The sequence below is a fragment of the Symphalangus syndactylus genome, chromosome 2 (genome assembly GCF_028878055.3).
Source record: "Symphalangus syndactylus isolate Jambi chromosome 2, NHGRI_mSymSyn1-v2.1_pri, whole genome shotgun sequence".
Classification (NCBI taxonomy): Eukaryota; Metazoa; Chordata; class Mammalia; order Primates; family Hylobatidae; genus Symphalangus; species Symphalangus syndactylus.
Genome location: NC_072424.2, coordinates 28,371,166 through 28,397,893, shown reverse-complemented (window position 1 = coordinate 28,397,893; position 26,728 = coordinate 28,371,166). Strand labels below are relative to the sequence as shown.

At 38.8% G+C, this 26,728-nt stretch overlaps 1 protein-coding gene across 17 annotated transcripts in view; it reads left to right on the top strand.

Annotated features, from left to right (window-relative positions):
• The window catches only part of ADD3 (adducin 3), a 134,244-nt gene that overhangs the window by 88,405 nt on the left and 19,111 nt on the right, over positions 1–26,728 (top strand). For all 17 annotated transcript variants that reach the window (XM_055249520.2, XM_055249512.2, XM_055249576.2 and 14 more), the window contains 2 exons: positions 10,678–10,901; positions 22,874–23,012. In XM_055249520.2, coding sequence (XP_055105495.1) covers positions 10,707–10,901; positions 22,874–23,012 — 334 coding nt within the window. In that variant the 5' untranslated portion in view covers positions 10,678–10,706. The remainder of the gene's footprint in view (positions 1–10,677; positions 10,902–22,873; positions 23,013–26,728) is intronic.

The following is a 26,728-nucleotide window of genomic DNA, read 5'->3' as shown; positions in this document are numbered from 1 at the left end:
TTTTTGGGGGGCGGGGGGACAGACAGAGTCTCGCTCCGTCACCCAGGCTTTAGTGCAGTGGCGTGATCTCAGCTCACTGCAACCTTCACCTCCTGGATTCAAGCGATTCTCATGCTTTGGCCTCCCAAGTAGCTGGGACTATAGGTATGTATCACCACGCCCAGCTAATATTTTGTATTTTTAGTAGAGATGGGGTTTCACCATGTTGCCAAGGCTTGTCTTGAACTCCTGAGCTCAGGCAGTCCGCCTGCCTTGGCCTTCCAAAGTGCTGGGATTACAGGTGTGAGCCACCATGCCCAGCCCCTACTTGACATTTTTTTACTTACTGTTCTGCACTTACATTGTGAACAATGTGTGTGTTATGACTACATCTAACTGCTTTGTTCCAATCACAAGCAGACTCATGTTTGCTAAGAGTTTATATTAATTCATATTATATTTTTATTTATAAAACAAAATTTGAAACTGAAACACCCTCTTAGCTGTGGCTTCCAATTGACACTTATTTTATCTTTTTTAAATGACTGCTTAGTCAGACATCAACTTCCATTAAGTACAGAACATTTAGTACCACAGTGGGTTGCTGTTACTATTTTATTTCATTTTGTTATTGTTGTGGAGTTTTTTTCCCTTGACTTTAAGTTGGATTTTAAACTAAGGCTCAGTCCTAACTTTTACTAAACAACTATAGATTTATTGTTTCCTGGACTTCATATTGATGTTTAGAATTTAGTTTTAAAGATAACAGAAGTCATTTCAAAAGAACAAAAAGAGGGTTCAGGAATTTAAGAATAATATAGATCAATCTGACAATTCCAGCAGCAGGCAAGAGAGGTAGGTAGGTTTCCACATGTGTAGGTTTGATAGCCATGGAAGACTTCGTGCAAATTTTATTGCTACTTTCAGAATATTTACTATTTCCACTTTGGTGTTGAGTATTGTGATCATATAATATTTTCAGCCCCCCCTCCCCCCAATAAAGTCAGTGATCTAATGGCTGGATATATCTCAAGGAAACGATAGTCCTTTGAGCCATCTCATCTTTTTTGGCTAACTCCACCATGCCTGTTAAGATCTATAACCATGAGTAATTTCCTTATTTGTGAAGAACCTTTGGTAATCTGAGACAAATTTATTAAACCTCAGTTTTTATACTACAAGGCTACAGTAACTAAAAGCCTGGTACTGGTTCAAAAACAGACACATAGACCAATGGAACAGGTTAGATAACCCAGAAATAAAGCCACACACCTACAACCATCTGATCTTTGACAAAGTCAACAATAACAAGCAATGGGGAAAGGATTCCCTATTCAATAAATGGTGCGGGGATAATTGACTAGCCATCATATGCAGAAGATTGAAACTGGACCTTTTCCTTTCACCATATACAAAATTCAACTCAAGGTGGATCAAAGACTTACATGTGAGACCTAAAACTATAAACTCTAGGAGAAAACCTGGATTTCATGATGAAGTCTCCAAAAGCAATTGCAAAAAACAAAAATAAACTAGTATGACATAATTAAAGAGCCTTCTGCACGGCAAAAGAAACTATCAACATAGAAAACAGACAACCTGCAGAATGGTAGAAAATATTTACAAACTATGCATCCAACAAAGGTGTAATATCCAGAGTTTATGAGGAACTTAACCCAACAGGTAAACAACCCCGTAAGAAAATAGTCAAAGGACATGAACATCCACTTCTCAGAAGACATAGACACAGCCAACATGCATATGGAAAAATGCTCAACATCACTAATCATCAGAGAAGTGCAAATCAAAACCACAGGGAGATACCTTCTCATACCAGTCAGGATGACTGTTATTCAAATGTCAGAAAATAACAGATGTTGGCAAGGTTGTGGAGAAAAGGGAACACTTACACACTGCTGTCCAGCCACTGTGGAAAGCAGGAGGTTTCTCACAGAATTTAAAACGGAACTACCATTCGACCCAGCAATCCCATTTACTGGGTATATACCCAAAGGAATATAAATTATTCTACCAAAAAGACACAAGCACAAGTATGTTCATTGCAGCACTATCCATGATAGCAAAGACATGGAATCAACCACCTAGATGTCCATAACAGTGGTCTGGATGAAGAAAATTTGGTACATATATATCTTGGAATACTATGCAGCCATAACAAAACATGAAATCATGTCCTTTGCAGCAACATGGATGCAGATGGAGGCCATTACCCTAAGCAAATTAACACAGGAACAGAAAACCAAATACTGCATGTTCTCACCTATAATGGTAACTAAACATTGAATACACGTGGACACAAAGGTGGGAACAATAGACACCGGGCCTACTTGAATGGGAAGGTAGGAGGAGCGCGAAGGCGGAAAAACTGCCTATCAGGTCCTCTGCTCACTTACTTGGCTTATGAGATCATTTGTACTCCAAACCCCAATGCTGTACAATTTACCTATGTAACGGACCTGCACATGTACCCCCTGAACCTAACATAAAAGAGGTGGGGAAACATTATGTTGTATACTTTAAATAAATACAATTTATTTTTTAAACAAACAAAAAAAAACCCCTCAGTTTTCTTACCTATAAAGTTGGGGATACTGGTTGCCTTTTCAGAGTTGTGAAGGATTTTTCTTGGAGGTTGGGGAGACAGAGTGTCACTCTGTCACCCATGCTGGAGTGCAGTGGTGCAATCTTGGCTTATTGCAACCTCCACCTCTTGGGTTCAAGCAATTCTCCTGCCCCAGCCTCTGAGTTTCACCATGTTTGCCAGGCTGGTCTCCAACTCCTGACCTCAAGTAATCCACCCACCTTGGCCTCCCAAAGTGCTGGGATTACCAGCATAAGCCACCACACCTGGCCAGAGTTGTAAAGGATATTAAATGAGATAATCTGTGTAGAGCATAGTACCTGGAATTCTGTGATTGCTTTAAAATGTTTCATTAAATTACTGATTTTGTAGTTTAGGCATGTTTATGTATACATGCATTTCTATTTAGTATCTATATTAGACCAATTTCTATTACCACTCATTTCAGTTGGTGTATTATACTTGTCTTAACTCTTTAGGTCCCAACAGAATCTTTTTCTGAGGTTTGTTTTGTTTCATAATACAGCCCTCAACTCTTTTAATATGATGCTAAATTATATTAAAGTGAAACTTAAATAATTTATTATTACCCAGAGCACAATCAATGTCATTTTGTTAATAGCTTCTAATTAAATCATAGTGGTCATCTGTCAGGTAAAGAGTTAAGACTTCCTATATACTGATCAATAGCCAACGTAGTCTCCTTTTCAGATGGACTTGAGCCAATTTAGTGGTCCATACCTTGCATGTAGTTCCTTTTTGTTTGGAACTCAAAGTTGTGTGGAATGTTCCATGATATTTTATTACACCATTTATCTGCCTGCTCATTGAGCTTCTTGGTCTGCCCATCTCCTAATACTCTTTGTCTTTATGCATCTTATTTATATGTTTTGCTAAGTACCAATGGCAAAGATACCAAGTGTCTTTATGATGTGTGGGGGTGTGTGTGTATGTATGAAAAATATAAAGTTATGTGAATGTGGTCTTTCCCTCCATCTCAAAATGTTCTTGTACTATATTCACCTATTTTTGAACAGTGGTTGACCACAGGTAACTGAAACTGCAGTTAAGGAGGGGAACTACTACTGTATTGATAAAATGTTAGTGAGTACTTTTTAATATTTAATGACATAGTTACTTAAAACTTGTCCCTTTGGTATTTAGGTCAAATAAATCACCATTATACAACTACCCCACTTGTACATCTATTTTTCTGTGCATGCTAGGCAAATGGACCATTAAGTCTATTACAAGCACTAGAATTTTAGCTCTTCTTAATAGCCTGTTCCTCTCAGTGGATGGTATTTATAAAATACATACATAAACATGGTGTGATGGGTCTGTTTTCTTTCTTATATTTCATTGAAGGAGTAAATTTTGATTATGGGGCAATCTGGATGACATGGTAATGCTAATAAACATCATTATTATGATTTTATAATATGATATTTGAGCAACGTAACTTTAGAAAAGTCACTCAACACCACTGAGTATAGTTTTCTCTCATCTGTAAAAAGTGATCATTGAATCTAGTCTGAAATATTTCAAGAGAAGCTCATATAAAATCAATAGCTTTTTAGGAATAAGAGCCTAGTGCTTTGTGGGATAATTAAATTTTTCTCCATTTGCGCACTTAGTGCCATCTGTATTACTCAGTGCTGCTCAATGCCTGGGTCATTTGGGTTTTTCTCCCATTTTTCTTCGTTTTTATCTATTTCTGCTTCAAGTTTTCAGATCTGTCAATTTCCATGTCAGTTGTATATAAAATTTTGGCTAGCATTTAAAAGTAGCTCATGTCTTTTAGAACTTAAAATGAAGAAAATTTCACTAGTGATCTAAGGATAGTAGCTTGTCATAGTTTGTATAGGGTCTAAGTTGTTTTCTAGAACTTCAAATAACTTTAAAATTTCATAATAACTTTCATCAAGAAAAACTAAAATAGCATTTGTTGTTTTGTTTTTTAACCAAATATGCTGCTTTGTGGTCTTGGCATATCTTTGATTATTCTTTTAAGTGTGGAACAATAGGTCTAGTACTTGAAAGTACAGCCATCTCTTTGCTTATTCTAAAGAAAGCTGTTCAAACTGCCAAGAATTTTAAGTTTGGAAAGATTTTTTGTAAGTAATAACTTCTTTTCAAAAGATTGTTTTTACTATTCCCAGCCTAGAAATAATGCAAACCAGATTTATTTGGAAGGAGTTGTGATATAGTAAAGTAACTTAATTCAGCCCCCATTTATGGAGTTCTCTTCCATTGTGAGGACTACAAGATAGTCCCCATTCCCAAGCTTGCAAGGTGGTCAGTAGCTTCTCAGGTTGGATTTTTAAAATAACAGTTTTATGGAGATAATTCAGATACCATGCAATTTGCCCATATAAACTATACAATTCAGTGGTTTTTAATGTAGTCACAGAGTTGTACAACTATCACCACAATAATTTTAGAACATGTTCATCACTCCAAAAATAAATCTCATTAGCAGCCACTCCTCATTTTCCCATAGTGCTAGGCAGACATTAATCTGCTTTCTACCTCTATAGATTTGTCTCTTCTAAACATTTCATATAAATGGAGTCATACAATATGTGGTCCTTGGTGACTAGCTTCTTTCACTTACAATGTTTCAAGGTTCATCCATGTTGAAGCACATATCAGTATTCCATTTCCTTTTATTGCCATATAATATTCCACTTTCTGGATTACCATATGACAAAATACTATGTGTTTGTCAGTTGATAGATGTTTGGGTTGTTTCTACTTTTTGCTATTAATGAAAAAATATGCTATAATTATATAATAGTCAAAGACAGGAAATAACCAGTTGTCTTTGAGTAGGCAAATGATTAAACAAATAATGATACAGCCATACCATAGAATAGCATTCAACAGTAAAAAGGAACAAATTATTGATACGATAGCCTCCATAAATCTTCAGTAAATGATTCTGAGTGAAAAAAGCCAATCCCCAAAGGTTTTATATATTGCATATTTTCATTTGTATAATATTCTTTAAATGACAATTATAGCAATAGAGAATGGATTAGTGGTTGCTGCTGGTTCAGGAGGGAGTGGAAATGGGCATTGCTATTAAAGGGCAGCATGAGGAGTACTTCTGGTGATGGAAATAATCTCCTTCTTGACTGTATTACTGTCTGTCCTGGTTGTGATACTGTAATATAGTTTTGCAGTGTGTTGCCATTGGGAGAAACTGGGGAAAAGGGCATAAGGGATGTCTGTATTATTTATTATAGATAATCATATAAAAATATTTTTCTGGAAAAAAACAAAACTCAGTTGGCTCTTTCAGCATTCTACCTAGAAATCTTAGCCAGCTCCACATTTGTTAAGCATGTTTTCTAGTTTTCAAGTTAACACATTCTTGTTAGTTTGTGCTCTCATTATGCAACATAACCCTCTCTCCAGCCTCCAGTAGCAGTCTCCTCACTGCTTTGTCAGCCTCCACTAATAGCCTCCCCACTGCCTAGGCCCCAGAGCTAATGCCACGTTTTCAGTTTTTGTTATTACAGCACCAGTAACACCAGTTTTCACTTTAGTTACCTGTTGCTGTGTAAAAAAAAGAAACAACAACAACAAAAAAACAAAGCTTTGTGTCTTTAACAATTTATTATTTCTCATGATTCTGTATGTTGGCTGAGTAGCACCTTACCTGCTTTTACCTGGACTCATTCATGTTGCAATAGTTAGCTGGTGGGGTCTGCTGGGAACCTGGCTTACTGGGGACAGCTGGGCCTCTTTCTCCTCATTTTTCATTATGGGCTTCTTCATGGTGTGGCAGCTGCACAACCCTCAAAGTGTATAATGTCACTTCAGCCACATTCTATTAGTCAAAGCAAATCGCAAGTCCAAACCAGATTTAAGGGATAGGAAAATAGTCTCTACTTTTTAGTGGAAAAAGTGGATTGCAGGGAAGCATGGAAGAATTCCTGAGGCTGTCTTCGAAAAACCATGTACCGCAGAGCCCAAATCAGGAGTCCAGCTCTTCTAGAGACATCTAACGTAACTCAGATGGAAAGGGCTCTACAAGTGGACCTGAATACAAGCAAACCAGATTGTAAGATAGGCAAGCTTGGCACTAGCAGTGCTGGTGAACTCAGAAGTGAACGTAGGGATATTTTACTCAGTCTGTGAACACTTTGGGTTAATTTGATAATGAACAGCTTTACAAAATATATGGTATAAGCGTGTGTCAGATACTGTTTAAGTATATTAACAGTTATACAATGTTACCTCTGTTACTTTGAGTTTTGAGGGTTCTTATACCAATCTAAGTGGATTGGGAATATAGTTTTCATATGTATGATTGTTTTTGTGTAATAGCTGAGGTATTGTTTGGGGGTTTTCTTTTCGTAAGTGTGTTTTGTATCCTATCTTACCTGTGAGCAAACTTTTAAAAATTCTTTGGTGAGGAAAGAACATGGTATACTATAAAATTCAGGAGGGCCTTGAAAATTGTGGTATTAATATTTTCCTTTGACTGTGTTGCGATTGGATTTGTCTTATATTGGATTAATGTTTATGTATATATTTTGGATTTTTTGTGCTTTGTTTTGAAATTATTTCAGACTTACAAAAGAGTTGGCAAAAATAGTGAAAGAATTCCTGTTTGTCCTTTACCCAGATTCCCTAAATGATAATATCTTCTGTAATTATCAGTTTCAGGAAATTAACATTGATGTAAATACTGTTATCAAATTTACAGATTCTATTTAAATTTCACCAATTGTCTCCCTAATGTCCTTTTCCTGGTTTAGGATCTGATCCAAGATTACATGTTGCATTTAATTGTCATGTCTTAGTCTCCTTTGTCTTTAATCTGGAACAGTTCCTTAGTCTTTGTTTTTCTTTTTTTTCTTTTCTTTTTTTTTTTTTTTTTTTTTTTTGAGATAGAGTCTCGCTCTGTCACCCAGGCTGGAGTGCAGTGGCGTAATCTCGGCTCACTGCAAGCTCCACCTCCCGGGTTCACACCATTCTCCTGCCTCAGCCTCCTGGGTAGCTGGGACTACAGGCGCCCGCCACCACGCCTGGCTAATTTTTTTGTATTTTTAGTAGAGACGGGGTTTCACCGTGTAGCCAGGATGGTCTCGATCTCCTGACCTCATGATCTGCCCGCCTTGGCCTCCCAAAGTGCTGGGATTACAGGCGTGAGCTACCGCGCCCAGCCTAGTCTTTATTTTTCATGATCTTGACGTGATTGAAGAGTACTTGGCCAGTTGTTTTGTACAATGATCCTCAATTTAAGGCAGTCAATTGATTTCATTCAGAGGAACCTAGTCTTCTGTAGTTCTGTTTTGAAATGGTTGAATATACTGAAACATTGCAGAAATATTATTCTTATCTGTGAATAATAATCCTAGGAGTTGGATGGCTAAGGGACTGGATAGAAATGTAATCATTGGGAGTATCTTTAAGTGGCTCTGTGTTTAGAGTATCTGTTTTATAGGTACTTGTTTTCAAAAATCCTCCCCAAAAATGTGCTTTCAGATGTATAATTCATAGAATCATAAACAGCCCTTGGTAATATCCTCAGAGAGCTTGAAAATGTTTTTATCTTTCTGCAGTGCTGACACTGATGTGTTTTAAATGGGTAGACATTGTGCTATTTGCAAAGCCTTCTATCTAAACTAAGCAGATAGTTGTGACATTTTATCTGTGACTGGCTAAAGTTCTTTGAACACCCATGTTTCTTAAAGCAAATTGTGAACTATTTTCTTGAATACAAAATTTTTTTTTTTTTTTTTTTTTAATTTTGAGATGGAGTCTCTCTCTGTTGCCCAGGCTGGAGTGCAATGGCGTGATCTCAGCTCACTGCAACCTCTGCCTCCCAGGTTCAAGCGATTCTCCTGCCTCAGCCTCCCGAGTAGCTGGGATTACAGGCACCTACCACCACGCCCGACTAATTTTTTGTATTTTTAGTAAAGGCGGGGTTTTACTATGTTGGCCAGGCTGGTCTCGAACTCCTGACCTTGTGATTTGCCCCCTTGGCCTCCCAAAGTGCTGGGATTATGGGCATGAGCCACTGTGCTGGCCTGAATACAGAAACTTTTTTGCCTCACTCCATCACCCAGAGTGGAATGCTGTGGTGTGATCATGGCTCACTGCAGCCTCAACTTCCTGGGCTCAAGGAATCCTCCATCTCCACCTCCTAAGTAGCTACAGGTGCATGGACTACAGGACTACAGGTGCATGCCGACACACCTGGCTTTTTTTTTTTTTTTTTTTTTTAATTTATTTTGTAGAGACAGGGTTTCACTATGTTGCCCAGGCTGATCTGTAACTCCTGGGCTCAAGTGATCCTCCCACCTCAGTCTCCCAAAATGCTGGGATTATAAGCATGAGCCACCATGCCCAGCCTAAACGCTATGTAAAAAAAAAAAAAAAAAAAAAAAATACAAAAATGTGATTTACTGTAAGAGTACTATTTTTAAAATATTAATATGTAAAGAAATATGTAATAAGCTGCAACATTTCTTCAAAAAAATCGGTCTTACTCTCCTCTCTAGCATATATTCATTCTCAATTAACATTTCCTACCCCTTCTCCCTTCCGTTTCCTACCTGACCATAACTTCAGAGTTTCTAGGGCATTGTTTTTCAAGCTGTGGGTCACAACCCATTAGTGGATCATGAATCAATTTGACTAGCGTTTATTAAAATGAAATAGATTAAAATAGAAAATATCGGAATATACCACACAGTAAGGGAAAGTATGTCATTAATTTATTTCAGTTATGTATCTTATATATTTGTATGTGAATACAATATAAAATGTTTGAAAGCCACCATTCTGGAGTGTTTCATCTATTTGTGTTTTGAACCTAATGTTTTTTAAACATGCATGTTGGATAGTTGTTGCATAAATATTTGCATAAGATTTTTAAAACTAGAATTTTGTATATACATGATACCTTGTTTCTAATCTGCATGGCCAAAGGCTACATCAGAGGGAAGCCCTTAGTGTTCACAAGTTTCATAACTACTTTTTAAAAATTTTTTCTTTTTCTTTTTTTTTTTTTTTTGAAACAGAGTCTCGCTCTTTCACCCAGGCTGGAGTGCAGTGGCGCGATCTCAGCTCACTGCAGGCTCCGCCCCCCGGGGTTCACACCATTCTCCTGCCTCAGCCTCCCTTGTAGCTGGGACTACAGGCGCCTGCCACCTCGCCCGGCCAATTTTTTGTATTTTTAGTAGAGACGGGGTTTCACCGTGTTAGCCAGGATGGTCTCGATCTCCTGACCTCGTGATCCGCCCGCCTCGGCCTCCCAAAGTGCTGGGATTACAGGCGTGAGCCACCGCGCCCGGCTAAAAATTTTTTCTTTGCAGCATTTTAAAGGAATGTTTTTTAAGACTATTTTTTTCCTAATGTAATTCGTACTGGTTTGTACTAGTTCCTATTACTCTGAAATACTTAGAAAGTATGACTTTGCATATGTGGTATTAAAAGTAGGAGTTGGGGGCCGGGCACAGAGGCTCATGCCTGTAATCTTATCACTTTGGGAGGTCAAGACAGGAGGATCACTTCAGCCCAGCTGGGCACAGTGGCTCATGCCTGTAATCCCAATGCTTTGGGAGGCCGAGGTGGGCAGACCATGAGGTCAGTAGTTCGAGACCAGCATGGTCAATATGGTAAAACCCCGTCTCTACTAAAAAAAAAAATACAAAAATTAGCTGGGCGAAGTGGCACGTGCCTGTAGTCCCAACTACTCGGGAGGCTGAGGCAGGAGAATCTCTTGAACCCAGGAGGTGGAGGTTGCAGTGAGCCAAGATCACGTCACTGCACTCCAGCCTGGGTGACAGAGTGAGACTCCATCTCAAAAAAAAAAAAAGGCAGTTGATAACATTAACATAATTTAATTGAACCATGAGTTTCTGTTAGCTCTGAAAATACCAATTTCAAATTGAGCATTATAATCTAAGATCTTTTTATATGAATAAAAAATTGTTCTAAGATTTTTGAGAAGCTACTTTTTAAAGTGCACCTGTTAGCTCTGAGGGCAAAATGTAAAAGTTCTGATTGACCCATGTAAATTTTGAATTTAATGAATTTATCATGGATGTCCTTCTTTGTGTTTATTAACGCAGATAACAAGAGTAATCCACAGACTTAAAACATGAGCTCAGATGCCAGCCAAGGCGTGATTACCACTCCTCCTCCTCCCAGCATGCCTCACAAAGAGAGATATTTTGACCGCATCAATGAAAATGACCCAGAATACATTAGGGAGAGGAACATGTCTCCTGATCTACGACAAGACTTCAACATGATGGAGCAGAGGAAACGAGTTACTCAGATCCTGCAAAGTCCTGTGAGTTGAATTAGAAAGCTGTAATTTTTCTCCCTCTTTGGAAATATTAGTATAATAAGGTAGAAGGTTTCTCAAACTACCCTCGGGTTAAAAGAGGGGTAGAGGTGGAGTGATGACCAGTTGCTTCCAGTCTTTCAAAGGAGAAATGGACATCTAATTTGTGTATTTGATTTGCAGAGCCTTAATGACAAACTAGTATTGTGTTTGGTGGTTTGAATTTTGTGTGTTTTCTGGGTATAGCACTTTATTAAAGGAGGATACCCCATTCAGACTGAATATGTAAAGAAAAGAAAGGCATGATTCAAGTCATAGGAAACCAATAAATAGGTATATCCCATGCACGTATTTTCTTCTTCCTTTGGGTACCTTGACACCCAGAGCGGCATGAAAGGACTTAAGGTTTTTGAAGACGTCTGTGATTTGGCAGCCTAGTATTACATATGCCTATTGCAGGCACACGTGCATACACACTAAATTAACTAAATTAAAAGTAGATTATAGGCCAGGCTCAGTGGCTTACGGTGTAATCCCAGCACTTTGGGAAGCTGAGGCAGGAGGATCACTTGAGCACAGGAGTTTGAAACCAGCCTAGGCAGCATAGTGAATCCTTGTCTCTACAAAAAAATTTAAAAATTAACTGGGTGTGGTGATGTGTACATGTAGTCCCACCTACTCCTGGGAGGCTGAGGCAGGAGGATCCCTTGAGCCCAGAAGGTCAAGACTGCTGTGAGCCGTGATCATGCCACTGCATTCCAGCCTGGGCAACAAGAGTGAGACCTTATCTCAAAAAAAAAAAAAGAAAAAAAAAAATCAACTCAAGCTGAAAAATCATGTCTGCACAGCAATAGTCAGACTTTGTGAATCATATTCAAATGATCTGTTTTTTACAAAATCTTAGTGGAAATGTATTAATACATGATGGAAAATGAGAGAACAGTTTGATTTAAAATACAAAAGGAATTCGTAACTTTCTGCATAATGAAGATCATGCACCCTTAAGGCAGAGTTCAGCACACAGACACGTGATGCCCAGGTTAGGGTTATATTAGGTTTCCAAGTTGGGTATCAAAATTAGCACCAAGGCATAGAGCTGCCTGAAATAGCCCTGGTAAATCATTTTTGTTGTGTCCTTGTGAATTTATTCATAGAGGTAAGTCCAAAACCAAAGGGGAATTCCACTCTGAGTAATTAATTCTCCCATACCAGTGGCCTTGGTGAAAGCATTGAAGTACAAGTTATAAAAACAATGTAAGCTTTGAGTAATTTTATTTTTTTATAGTGCCCACTTTAAAGAAACTCTTTCCAAATGGAAAGATTCATCAGAAAAGTCATGATGAGAGAGTAAATGTTCAGTGCCTTACTTTATGCAAACTCGAGTGTCTAGGTTTATAAAGACTTGAAGAGCACATTAATTATTTAGATCAAAATAGATTTGTTTCCTTCTCCAAAGAAACCCCATTTTTAAGAACTAACTTACTAGATTGGAAATGGTGGCTCACGCCGGTTGTAATCCCAGCACTTTAGGATGCCAAGGCAAGAGGATTGCTTGAGCCTACGAGTTTGAGAAGCGCCTGGGCAACATAGTGAGACCCAGTCTTTGCAAGAAATTAAAAAATTAGTCGAGCGTGGTGGTGTGAGTCTGTAGTCTCATACTTGGGAGGCTGAGATGAAAGGATTACTTGAGCCCAGTAGATCAAGGCTACAGTGAGCCGTTATCACACCATGGCACTCCAGCCTGGGTGACAGAGCAAGACCCTGTCTCAAAAAAAATTTGAAGAGAACTTATCAACCAAATGATTGTAGTAACAGATAGCATATAGTAACTGAAAGAATGAAGTGAAGTTTCAGTTTTGGTTAAGGTTGTTAAATATTGAGATTTCTTTAGGAAGTATCTCAAAGAGGACCATTGAATTCTAACTGTAGATTTTAAATGAAAGAAAGTACTAAACTCCATTTTTATGCCAGGGTTTTTGTCTTATAGTTTACCTATTAAACTAAAGGTGCATAATGTTAAGTAGATTAATTTTTTTATACTTAGTATTTCTATTTGTAAGTTGGCTTAAAAGTAACAATTTTACTTATGCCTTGGGGAACTTAGTGAAATAATGTGAAAGGGCAAACACATAGTGTATCATTTCCCTATTCACTTAACAAGAATGATCACTTTCTGCCCAGAGAGGAACAAAGAAGGCTGAGATTTAAAAGAATTAAAAGTTGATACTTTTTTTCCTAGATCTTGGCTAATGAATTTAAAATCTTCTTTGTGAAAGACTTAAGAAAGTGTATACATTTTGTCTTCCTGCCATATTTCAGGACAGTGGTTTTTAAGTTTATTTTAATGCAACAGAAACTTTACCAAGGGAAATGATGCTTGGTGGCTTGTATTAGTTATCTACTGCTAAATAACAAATTATTCCAGAACTTAGCAGCTTAAAACAAGCATTCATTATCTCACCATTTCTGTGGGTCAGAAGTTTAGGAGCAGGTTAGCTGAGTTTTTCTGGCTCAAGTTCCCTGATGAAGTTGCAGTCAATATGTTAGCCAGAGCTGCTGTCATTTGAATGCTTTACTGGGGCTGGAGGATCCACTCTTAAGTTGGGTCACTCACATGGCTTTTGGCAAAAGACCACAATTCCTTGCCACGTGGACCTTTTTCTAAAGCTGCTTGAGTGTTCTTCCCCAGAGCAAGGATCCAAGAGAGAGCAGCCTGCAATGCTGCTTTTGAACTAATCTCAGACATCACACACTATCACTTCTACCATATTTATTAGTTAGAAGTGAGTCATTCAATTCTCCCCGTGCTCCAGGGGAGAGAAATTAAGCTCCATCTTTTGAGGAGAGAATTGTCCACTCTCTAGTTACTATTTATTTATTTAGAGACAGGGTCTTACTGTGTTGCCCAGGCTAGTGTGCAGTGGCTGTTAACAGGCACAATCATAGCACACAAAATCCTGTGCTCAAGCGATCCTCTTGCCTCAGCCTCTTGAGTAGCTGGGACTACAGGTGTGTGCCACCATGCCTGGTAGGTCACAATTTATTTTAAAGGAACCGCAGTCTGTCCTTCTGCCACAATTTATTTTTCTTCCTCCCACATGCAAAATACACTCTTCTTCTCCTAGCACCTCCTAAAAAGTCTTATCCCATTCCAACGTTAGCTTGAATCCAGAATCTCATCATCTAAATGTAATCCAGCTGCAGATGATTGTCCTCAGGGTGTAGAACCTTAAGTACAGGTCCTGTAAATCTATTAACCTGTGAAATAAAGATTCATGTTATCTTCTCCCCAGTGGCAGGAGAAGGCATAAGATAACTGCTATAGACATTCCTCTTCAAAAAGGAGAAAATTGAGAAATACAAAGGAGACACTGGTCCAAAGCAGTTGTGAAATCCATCTGGACAAATGTTCGGAAGTGTTTTGATTAGGACTCAGTCCTACTATTTACCAGGACTGAACCTCCCTGGTGCTTGACTCTGCCCACTAGGTTCTTGGTTCCACTGTCTAAATCATCCTTCCTTTTTCTTGAAAGGTAGCCTGTGTTTGCCACTTTGTGTTTTTCTTAGTCTGCTTTCTTCTTACAGAAGTTTTAGGAGTCCAAAAGCCCCTTTTCCTTTTGTACTGCCTTTGTTCCTTTCAGCCCAAGCTTACAGTGTTTCTGCTGATGTAATTCTTTAAAAAATTTGTCAGTCTCCTGTAAATATTGGGATTCACTCTATTAAACAAAATCCATAACCAATAAAGATTAAAGTCAGATTTTACTAATTCATGTTTGTAAGTGACAAATTTGTACACCTTCTATTTAAAGTTCTCAGCTAATTTGGGTAGAAGAGAAATCGGGAGAGAAATTAATAAAAGCAAAGTATAATACTTTTTTATTAAGCACTTACTATATGCCAAGCACCTATTATGTATCTTTAATCCTCAAAGCAATTCAGTTAAAGAAGTATTAAGATGCCTAAGTTACAGATGGCATAAACTGAAACTTAGAGACATTAGATAACTTGCTGAAGTTTTACAGCTTAGTTAAATGATGTGGTCAGAATTTAAACTGCAAAGCTTACACCTGTAATCACTAGGCTTACCACTTACAGCATTCAATGACAATGAAAAAATTCTGCCTATATGTTTTTATATCATCTTATTCATCTTCAAAGCCTGCTGCTCAAGTTAATTCAACGCAACCTGGAAGAGTTTATAATCACAAGACATTTTGGTGTAAATGTAAATTTGGATGACAAAAACCACCCCTTATTACTTTGAGCTGAGAAAATAACAAATAATTTTTCTTATTCTGGCCCTCAGGTATTACTTATTTCTAGGAATTTCACAGCCTTTTTATCATATTTAATTTTTTAAAATAAAATATTTATCTTAGAAATCAAATACCACTTGGTAAATTAATTTGGCTTGAGATTTTGTTGCAGTAGAGAAAATCCACAAGTTCTCTTTGTCCGCTGTATTCGTATATGATGTCTGTGGAGACCCTAAGTTGTAATTTACCCCCTTTTCTCAAAACGAAGTGTCACAAACTATTGGAATTAAGTGATGCCTTTTCAAAGTTAAAGAAGCATATAAATTGAAAAACTAAGCAATAGCACATTGAATACAAGAGATGGTTATTAAATTCTGAATGCATGGATGGATAGTGAATAGCTAGGTGGGCTTTGAAACATTAAACATTTGAATATTGTCCAACAGGCTCCTACTGAACTTGACTGCTTAACAAGGAAAACAGTTGCTGAGCTTCCTAAGCCTTACCACCTTGGGAAGCAGTTTAGACTGGTTGACACAAATGTGCAGTGTTATTCTGAAAAATAACAGGAGTGTATGTGATGGTAGCCTGGGCACATGACATACTAACAGTTTTTAATAACAGGGCAATGCATACTGCTGCAAGCTTATTTTGATGCAAGGAGAAACGTCAAAGGCGTATACATTTTAGGATATCACTGGAAGTAAGGCCTACGTGTTAACAGGGTTCCTTAATTCAAATTGGTCAAAATCACCATGATCTGTGGTCCATTGAGAAGTTTAAGATGCAAGTATTCTTAACTTTATTTACATTTCTGTTGTACACAGCTTCAAGAAAAATATTCTAACCTTTAGCTTCATGTTAATTAAGACTTAGATACAGAAGGAAGACCATCCAGAAGAAAATATGGTTTATTTTTTTTTCTCCTTTCAACAGGGCCAGTGGTATTCTATTTCCAAATGAGTACATTTCTTAATGGAGAAATTCTAAGTAAGTTTGTTATGCTCCTAATCCTGCTTTAGGAGAGCTCTAATAACATAATTATAGGGTGCCTTGGGAGCAGCAAGTCTGTAATTTTTTTTTTTTTTTTTTACTTTTTGCCCCAATTTTCCTCTCTGGTAATTTTGAGGTAAAACATCCAGATGTGGATATTTAAAATTCATCTCTGATGTTTCCGATATTTATCAGTGTTATTATCTGAGTGTAAGTTAGACATTACTGATAAATGAGCCAACATGGAGTTTTGGGTTTTTTTAAGCATTAATTGAAATAATTTTATCAGGTCAGGTTTTTTTAAAAAATCAGATTGGTTCTCTTTTCTGTGACGTAAGTATTTTATCAATCCTGCCACTTTCTCCTGAAAGTTCTGACCTTGGATACAGAGCCTTAAAATGTGATGCCTCAAGTGAATTCTACTTTTGGTTTATAGTATTTCGGAATATGTGAGTACTTAAAGTGTGTTCTTAGCCTACATGAATCTCAAATCTTTGAATATTTGACATTTTTAGAAGTCCATTTATGTCCATACTTTATGAATTCAAAGTTTATAGCCTCACTCCCTTGACATTGATAGACACATAAAATCAAAGGATGTGAGATTCAGATAAGGCTTTTAAGGCACCCTGTCTCTAACTTAAACATCTTGCTTTTCATCTAGTGATTTTTTTACCATACTTTTTGGACCTATGTTTGAAGAGTTGTTCAAACTATAATGTTCTGGGGGCAAATTAAGTTTTCAAGTAAGATTTTGTTTGAGTTGAAGAATTAAATGGCTTTTTAAAAGTTTATAACATTCAATGAGGATGAATTTCTGATTTAAAGAAAATAAATCTTACCTAGTAGATTATGGGTAGGCCTAATTATGCAGGAGGGATTTCTCATTCAAGTAGTAGACTGATAAGACTGTTTTCTAGCTAATAACCTATGAAATGGATATTTGCTACGTTAACTGAGTCAAGATTGAGATCAGATTCTTCGCTTTCTTTATATCTAGGAAAATGAAAAGAAACTCTTAGTATTAATTGAGCACTGAACTACACACTCAGGGAGAATCTAGAAATGTGAAAGACACAGTTTCAGTCCTCAGATAATATGGTACAGTAGAGTAGGAAAATAGTTAAACAATCACAGTCATACAATAGGTACCCTAAGTATAGTATAGGGAAAGTTCACAGTGAAGTGTAGAAGAGAAGAAATACAGAGATCCCTCCTAACTTGGATGATTAGGTGACTTCAAGGAGAAGGTAGCATTTATGATGTGTTGAATAAAGGAAAGAATTCATTAGGAAGAAGAACAGTGGAAGTCAGTACTTCCATTGGATGAAGTAGATGGAGCAGGGCTAGAGAAGTGCAAGTTGCGATCAGAGAATGCTGCAAGAACCTCATAGGCTAAAGCATGAGGTAGTAATGGCAGATAAAGCAAAAAAAATTACATAGCAGCAGACTATGGAAATTTTGCAGTACCAAGCCATTTTGACCTAAGTTAGGAGTCAGTACATTTTCTCATCATTGCCCATTTTGTTTACACAATTTTTTATAAAAGTGTTTGTTTGGGATCTGGGTTCGAATTTTACTTTGCCTACCACTTACTAGCTATGTGACATTAGGAAGCTCATTTAACTTGAGCTTCAGTTTCCTTGTTGATAAAATGGGGAAAATACCTCACACGGTTGTGACAAATAAAATAACATAAGAGCATGCAGTACAGCACGCAGCACGTAGTGGGCAACTATTTTTTGGAAATTATATATTTACTGCTAATTTGAAGTACATTATGCTTTTGTGGCAACGCTTGAAGATTTTAATTCCTTAGACTATATTTTGGGTTTTGAAGGTCTTGAATCTTTCACCCTGATGGCATTCTGGTTTATTCATCTTCACAAAATTTAACAACTACCACTACCTCCTCTTCTATGCTCTTCTGTATCTGAGAAAGAAGACATAGTTTATGCCGTGGTTTTGTGTATATGTTGTTTGATCTTCTAACCCAGTTCTTCTCTAGTGGAGACTCCAGGGAACTCTTGGCTAATCTGACTTAAGCCCAGTATGTGGCCTCACCACCCTGATTAGAAATTATGTTTCTCATTATGTTTTGATGAATTCTTAGCTACAAGAGGGCAAGTACTTAGCCTGGTATTCCAGGATCACCATAATCTGCCAGTATATATATTTTTTTGCTTTATCTGCCATTGCAATCTAATGCTCTAATCTAGCCTAAGAGGTTTACTCAACATTTCAGATCACAACATGCCTGCTAGCTTATTAGTTGTATTTGGTTTCAGAGATACAATCCAAGTCTGAATAAAATTAGGAAAAGATCTTGTGCTCAGTTAAGGGTTCCAGATTCAAATCTTTATTCCATTTACTTATTAGCTTTGTAACCTCGAGCAAGTCATTGCCTATCTCAGGACTTTGTGGTGAGACTCAAATGAATCAACTATAAAGGATTATTAACATTGAACTTTAGTAAAAATATGATTAACTACCCATCTCAAAGATAAATAAAATTTTTATCTTAATATTTTAATGAAAGCTCAATAAATTTACTGATAAATTTAAAAATCAGCTGAAATTAGTAATTAGTTATTTTTTATATTAGTCTTATGTTAGTAATTTTTACACTTACTGTTTTATGACTTAGGTAATTATCTGAACAATATTTGAGAAACATTTGAAACATGTAGAAATGAGTAATAAATGTTCATGACAAAATATTAAACCTTTTTTGCACTGAAGAATTCTTACCTGTTGAAGCACTGTGAACTGTAAACAAGGCTGGGGAGATTTCATATACTTTGAAAAAAAAATTTTTTTGTACCTATACTGTGTAGAAGCTATTCGTCAGCTTTAAAGGAGACGTTTGTATTTTCCCTCTTACTCTTAATTTGATTTCAGAAGGGCTTATACATCTGTCTATGACACCATAGCTATCCCAAAGGTTTTAGAATGGTGTTCACATATTATGGGATATATGGTAATGAAGAAAGCATTTCACTAATGTAAAAAGAGCATTGGACCTGTGTCCTTGCCCCTGGCATTTACTAGCTGTATGTCCGTGAACAGGTTTTCAACCTTTCTTTAACTTTCTCATCCCACCCAGCAGAAATTTCTCACCAGTTTAATAAATAATTGTGATTCTCTTGAGTACCCGGTTGATTTTTTTTTTAATCTAAAAACTATTGTAAATCAATACACTGAGCAGGCTGTCTTAATTCATGTTGGCTGCCAGAGTTGAGATAAAATTTGTCCCATCTCTAGCAAATGCATACAATTTTATGGCATTCACTTCATATCTTAACCTCATTCCTGGCTCTGTCTACCCTCCTTATGCTTATTTTCTCTTCAGCTTTATTTTTCTTACCTATATTTACTTTTGTAGCATTTTAATCTATGGAAGCTGCCTTAAATTTTTCCTGGAAGAACATGGGTGTAAGATATTTAATAAAATAGATAATGCCTGCTTCTCCAAGCTATTGTAATATATGTAATGAGTGATACACTTAGTAGGTATCATTAATTTTGGGTTTTTAAAAACTGAATCAAAGAATATTGGTTATAACTACTTTGAACTGAGAAAAGTTTAAATAGTTTGGTTTTGAAGGGAAGATAGAGTTCCAAAAGAGCAGACTGGCCTGTTGCCATGTGTCCAGAAGTTTTCTGTACTTTATATAAAGATAAATGAGGATATCTGGAACATTTTTTTTCCTTTCAGCCTTAAGTATGGTAAGATAGTTACGTTGCTTATCTGTATGAAGGTGTCCATCTATCTTGTATACAGCTCTCAGCCATCTTATCTTCACAGGGTCTTGGATGAACAAGAAAACTCCCTAATGGAGTTTTCTGATCAATGAAGTATATCTTTGTAGAGGATATTTTACAGGACAGTTTTTCTGATTTAAATAGTCTATTTAAATGAACTAGATACCGTCAATAGAACCAGATGTTTTTGAACTTTTATTATATTTTGTGAATGATTGATACTTAACAAGCCTTGAATTTGTAAAAAGAAAAGCCATATTTAACTGGTGTAAACTGTTCCATGAACTTAGGATTCAAATGTCACAATTAGTATTTTTAAAAATTAATCACTCAAATATCCACTTGCCTTATTAGCGGAGAGTACACCATCTTTCTCTTGGAATTTCTGCTTTTCTCTGAATTTTTCCAGAACTTTAGTGACTTACACTGACTGGGTTAATCAGTGGCCTCCATATCCAAGATGGGTGTGGGTCGTGTGTCCATGCATCTGTATATATGTATGTGAGGGAGACACACTAGAGTCTGTTCAGCCCACCACTGCCACTGTACTTCCCTGCCCTATGGTAGAATGTTGAAAACCAGTCTTAAACTGTCCAACAGGAGCTATAGGTTCCCTGTTGACCCAGATGTTTGTGCAGGCCACCACAGTGCATTAGGGAGGGATCTTCCGGTGCTAAGCTCAGTCCTTTATGGTTGAGCACCCAAGATTACAACTCTTAGCACCCAGCTCTTAGAGTTCACATCATGGAAACTTCTCAACTATTGTTCTAAGTGCACTGCAAACACTGAGTCAGGACTGGTTCTAACATCTACCACCTCATACCCTTAGAACCACATTTCCCCTTAACCACCATGAGCTCCTATGCCATTTTTTTTTTTGTTTAAAGTTCTTGGCTGAGTGTGGTGGCTCACACCTGTAATCCCACCACTTTGGGCCGAGAGGGGTGGATCACTTGAGGACAGGAGTTTGAGACCAACCTGACCAACATGGTGAAACCCCATCTCTACTAAAACTACAAAAATTAGCCAGGCATGGTTGTGCACACCTATAATTCCAGCTACTTGAGAGGCTGAGATAGGAGAATCACTTGAACCCAGGAGGTAGAGGTTGCAGTGAGCCGAGATTGCACCACTGCACTCCAATCTGGGCAACAGAGCGGAAAAAAAAAAGTTTCCTAGACCTCTGGGTTATTTACCCACCCTCTCAGAAAGGCTCCATCTAAGTGGAGACTCCAGGAGATTTTATTCCTACTGTCATGAGGCAGACCACTGTCAGTGACTCAAAAGACATTCACCCTTCTAAAGGAGGTTTTCTCAGTTATCTCCCAGGTTTTCATACCTACCCTTCTTGGAGGGAGTGATTCCAAAATAATTTTCTGCCTTCTCCCTCTTAGGCAAAGTGGGGGAAATGGAACTTAATTTCTGGCAGGGCATCCTGCTACATAAGTAACTAATCTCAAATGGAAGAGCAAGGGTTTTAAGTGACTTTTGTTGCAAGAACCTTCATCTTTAAAATGAAGGAGACATGAGCAAGAGAACAAATGACAAACTTAATAAAATAAGTGTTGGTTGGGTGTGATGGAAAGTCAGAACCAACTACTTGTGATGTGAAGGATTGGGAGAAGTTTCAGATCATGAGCCATATTAGTAACTCGAGGGTTACTGGAATAGAGGCGTTCTCTTAATGTTCAGGATTTTGATCTCTATAAACACTGTTTCTGCCACTACCTCACCCCACCCCACCCCATCCCCAAAAAGATACAGAACTCCAGAATGGGAACATATGGAACCCAAAGTTCCATTAAAAACTGTCATTTAGCTGGGCACGGTGGCTCACACTTGTAATCCCAGCACTTTGGGAGGCAGAGGTGGGCAGATCACCTGAGGTCGGCAGTTCAAGACCAGCCTGACCAACATGGAGAAACCCAGTCTCTACTAAAAATACAAAATTAGCTGGGGTGGTGGCGCATGCCTGTAATCCCAGCTACTCAGGAGGCTGAGGCAGGAGAATCGCTTCAACCCGGAAGACGGAGGTTGTGGTGAGCTGAGATCACGCCATTGCACTCTAGCCTGGGCAACAAGAGCGAAACTCCGTCTCAAAACAAAACAAAACAAAAAAACTGTCATTTACCACAGTGTTGCAGAAGAGTAATTAGAACTCAACTCTTATTAATTTACTTTCAGAGTTTATGGAGCTAAGGAATTGCCATGGAAATCATAAAATAGAAATTATTTATTTTAGTATGTCTCAGTGAAAACTTTTGCCATTGAGTCACTCTGTATTCAAAGTTGTGCCCCATTCACATGGGAACTCTTTTTTGTTTTTGAGATGGAGTTTCGCTCTTGTTGCCCAGGCTGGAGTGCAATGGCATGATCTCGGCTCACCGCATCCTCCTCCTCCCGAGTTCAAGCTATTCTCCTGCCTCAGCCTCCCGAGTAGCTGGGATTACAGGCATGCACCACCATGCTGGGCTAATTTTGTATTTTTAGTAGAGAGGGAGATTCTCCATGTTGGTCAGGCTGGTCTCCAACTCCCCACCTCAGGTGATCCGCCCGCCTTGGCCTCCCAAAGTGCTAGGATTACAGGCGTGAGCCACCACGCCTGGCCAGGGACTCTGTCTTAGCTAAGCAAGGAGTGGGTCACCTTTTTTTTACAACGGTTTCTTAGTACTTGAGTTGTATATTAATTAGAGGAGTTTTATCTGTGCCTGTCTAGTGTAGATATTATAATATCTCATTTTCTTTGTCATGAAGAATGCCTAATGGTTTTCTCCCCTAAAAGCAAGCTTCTTGCTGCTTCTTGCAATGCTTTGATTTTATTATTTTGTGTTTTATATTTGTTTTTAAATAGTACAGGTAAAAGCTATTCAGAAAAGGGATGGGGGAAAGATTGATTGTATCGGAACAAGTTACTTTTGGGCCTTTCAGTCTTGCTTACTCAGTCTTTATTTTTGTGTATTACAGGCCTTTCGGGAAGACTTGGAATGCCTTATTCAAGAACAGATGAAGAAAGGCCACAACCCAACTGGATTACTAGCATTACAGCAGATTGCAGATTACATCATGGCCAATTCTTTCTCGGGTTTTTCTTCACCTCCTCTCAGTATGTCAGTTTTGGAGAGTTTTAAACATTATAATTTTACTTCCACTTTGGGACACTGTACATCTCTAGCAGCATATTATGCTCAGGTTCAGTCCTTAAGTTTATAACATCTAATACTTAGAGTAACATAGTGTTAGAACGTCCTACCTTTTCATATCAACCAGGCATTTACTACACTTTATACAGATTATAAGATGATATAAGACATGATTCTGGGCTGGGACTTGTGGCATGTGTCAGTAGTCTCAGCCATATGGGAGGCTGATGTGGGAGAAATGCTCGAGCCCAGGAGTTCCAGACCAGCCTAGCAACAAAGTGAAAACTTTGTCTCTATTTTTGTTTTTTTTTGTTGTTGTTCATTTTTTCTTTTGAGACAGGAGTCTTGCTCTGTCGCCCAGGCTGGAGTACAGTGGCCCGATCTCGGCTCACTGCAACCTCCACCTCCCAGGTTCAAGCGATTCTCCTGCCTCAGCCTCCTGAGTAGCTGAGATTACAGGTGCACGCCACCACGCCTGGCTAATTTGTTGTATTTTTAGTAGAGACGGGGTTTCACCATGTTGGTCAGGCTGGTCTTGAACTCCTGACCTCGTGATCTACCCACCTTGGCCTCCCAAAGTGCTGGGATTACAGGCATGAGCCACTGCACCAGGCTGACCCTGTCTCTATTTTCTAAAATAATCTGATTTTAATGTGGCTGGATATAAATCATATCACAGTTGGATTTGGAAGTTTGGGTTTTATTCCTTTGATGGGAAGCCATTTTAAGCAGAAAGATGATTTTAAAAGACCACTATATTTTCTTTTTTTTTTTGAGACGGAGTCTTGCTCCGACACCCAGGCTGGAGTGCAGTGGCCCGATCTCGGCTCACTGCAAGCTCCGCCTCCCGGGTTCACACCATTCTCCTGCCTCAGCCTCTCCGAGTAGCTGGGACTACAGGCGCCCGCCACCACGCCTGGCTAAATTTTTTTTGTATTTTTAGTAGAGACGGGGTTTCACCGTGGTCTCCATCTCCTGACCTCGTGATCCGCCTGCCTCGGCCTCCCAAAGTGCTGGGATTACAAGCATGAGCCACCGCGCCTGGCCAAGACCACTATATTTTCTGTGTGAAGAATGAACTTGGAGATTTCATAGTAGTATTAACAAAAATAGAATAGTTGGGTATCTAGTTTGGCTTGGGAAATAGAGGAAGTTCAACTTTGGGCATGCTCCATTTGCATTGCCAAGACATTGCAGCAATTGGAAATGCAGTCAGAGAGCTTAGGAGAAACACTTGGCAGATGGCCATAGGGAAGTAGTACTCAAAGCTGTGGACATTGATTAAATAATCTTACAAGAGTATGGGCTGACAAAAGATTCCAAAGAGAAAACCTCAAAAGCTCAGAGAGGAAGACTAGTCAGGGAAAACAGAAATAGTAAAAGAAGCTGCCCTGCAAGTGTCCTGGATTCCATGGCGGGAACAAGGAGCTACAGGAGACCTTGGCCTGCTGGCTGGAATGTACAAAGGCACGGCAGGAGGAAAGCCATGTGCCACAGCTTGGAGATCAGGAAATAGCGACCAGTTGCCTGAAATACTTACGTAGTGTTGTGAAAAGCAAAAGTTAAAGTTGGAAGGTTACGGGGAGAATAGGGGACAGGTTAATGGCCGACTCTAAAATTTTGTCAGAAATTGTACTATTTCGTGTGGCTTATGTATTAAAACTATTCAAATTACTTCAAAACATCTCAAAATTAAAAGGTTTTCCATTGAAATATTCTCTTAAAAGTTCTTGCTCGGCCGGGCGCGGTGGCTCACGCTTGTAATCCCAGCACTGGGAGGCCGAGGCGGGCGGATCACGAGGTCAGGAGATCGAGACCACAGTGAAACCCCGTCTCTACTAAAAATACAAAAAAATTAGCCGGGTGTGGTGGCGGGCGCCTGTAGTCCCAGCTACTCGGAGAGGCTGAGGCAGGAGAGTGGCGTGAACCCGGGAGGCGGAGCTTGCAGTGAGCCGAGATCGGGCCACTGCACTCCAGCCTGGGTGACAGAGCAAGACTCCGTCTCAAAAAAAAAAAAAAAAAAAAGTTCTTGCTCATATTCTCAGGTAAAAAGCAGTGCTTTAGAAAACTCAATGGCTTTATGCATAATGAATTTACAAAGAAAGGGGCTACACAGTCAAGGACAAGAATAAGGCTTATTGCAGGGATCCACGCATGAGTTAAGGGCTGAACTCAAGTGTGGACAACAAGGGACCTTTTGAAGAAAACAGTCATGAAATGTGGTGACATTATATATGGTAACCCAGGAGAGGTTAAGAGGTAGAGGTTACTCAAACTCAGAGTTTGAGCATATGGGAATGGTAATATCAGTATTAGAAGCAAAGTAAGGAGAAGAGAGAAGGTAAGAAAAACCAGGAGACAGAAGATAAAATCACCTTTAGACCCTTTTAATTTTCATGTTACTGTGTTGTAGGCAGCTAGAAATAGCAGGCTAGGCTGGGCATGGTGGCTCATGTCTATAATCCTAGCACTTTGGGACGCCAAGGCAGGAGGATCACTGGAGGCCAAGAGTTCAAGACCAGCCTGTGCAACATAGTGAGCCCCCATCTCCACTAAAAAATTAGCCAGGTGTGGCAGCGTGCCCTGTGGTCCTAGCTACTCAGGAGGCTGAGGTGGAAGGATTTCTTGAGCCCAGGAGTTCAAGGCTGCAGTGAGCCATGATCACACCACTGCACTGCAGCCTGGGTGACAGAGTAATACCCCTGCCTCAAAAAAAAAAAAAAAAGACTGGGACCAGGTGCAGTGGCTCACGCCTATAATCCCAGCACTTTGAGAGGCCAAGGCGGGTGGATCATCTGAGGTCAGGAGTTTGAGACCACCCTGACCAACAAGGAAAAAACCCGTCTCTACTAAAATACAGAATTAGCTGGGCGTGGTGGCACACGCCTGTAATCCCAGCTTCTCAGGAGGCTGAGGCAGGAGAATCGCTTTGAACCCAGGAGGTGGAGGTTGCAGTGAGCCGAGATCGTGCCATTGCACTCCACCCTGGGCAACAAGAGTGAAACTCCATCTCAAAACAAAACAAAACAAAAAAGCAGGCTGGAAAATGGGGAGGAGGACCTGATCAGAACTAAAGACCATGGAGTGAGTCATCTACACAAAAATAACAGTAGGGAGGCTCGAGAGTCTATAATGTTTTTATAGGGAAAAGTAAAATGAGAAAGAACATGGTGGAGGACTGAGCTTTGGGAAAGAGCCAAAGTTGGGCAAAGGGAACAGATGAACTTGTTAAAGGAGAAAAGCAGGTAGACAAGGAACAAGACATCTAGGATAGTATTACATGGGCCTTGAGAAGAGTTCTAGGAATGAGGCAGTGTAAATCGTGTCAAGCTGTAAAGAAGTCAAGGAGAATGAAGACTGAGCAAAAGTTGAACTTGGTAACAGTTGAACTTGGCAGTTAGATCATTAGAGACCTTCAAGACTCCTTCAAGACCTTCAATAGGATAGAAATCATACTACTATTTGCACGCATTATTTTCCATCTCAAATGTTTTTTGTGTTTGAATAAAAGTCAAGAGAGATAATAGAAAAGTAGCTTTCTGTTGAGGTCTTTTCATCATAAAACTAGCAGTAACCTCAGTATTTAACACTTTTACCCTTGGAGATATATGTAACCATTTTTCCCCAGTGGTGTGAGCCTTTGATATAGTCACTTCTTAGCAAGCACTAGATGAAGCAA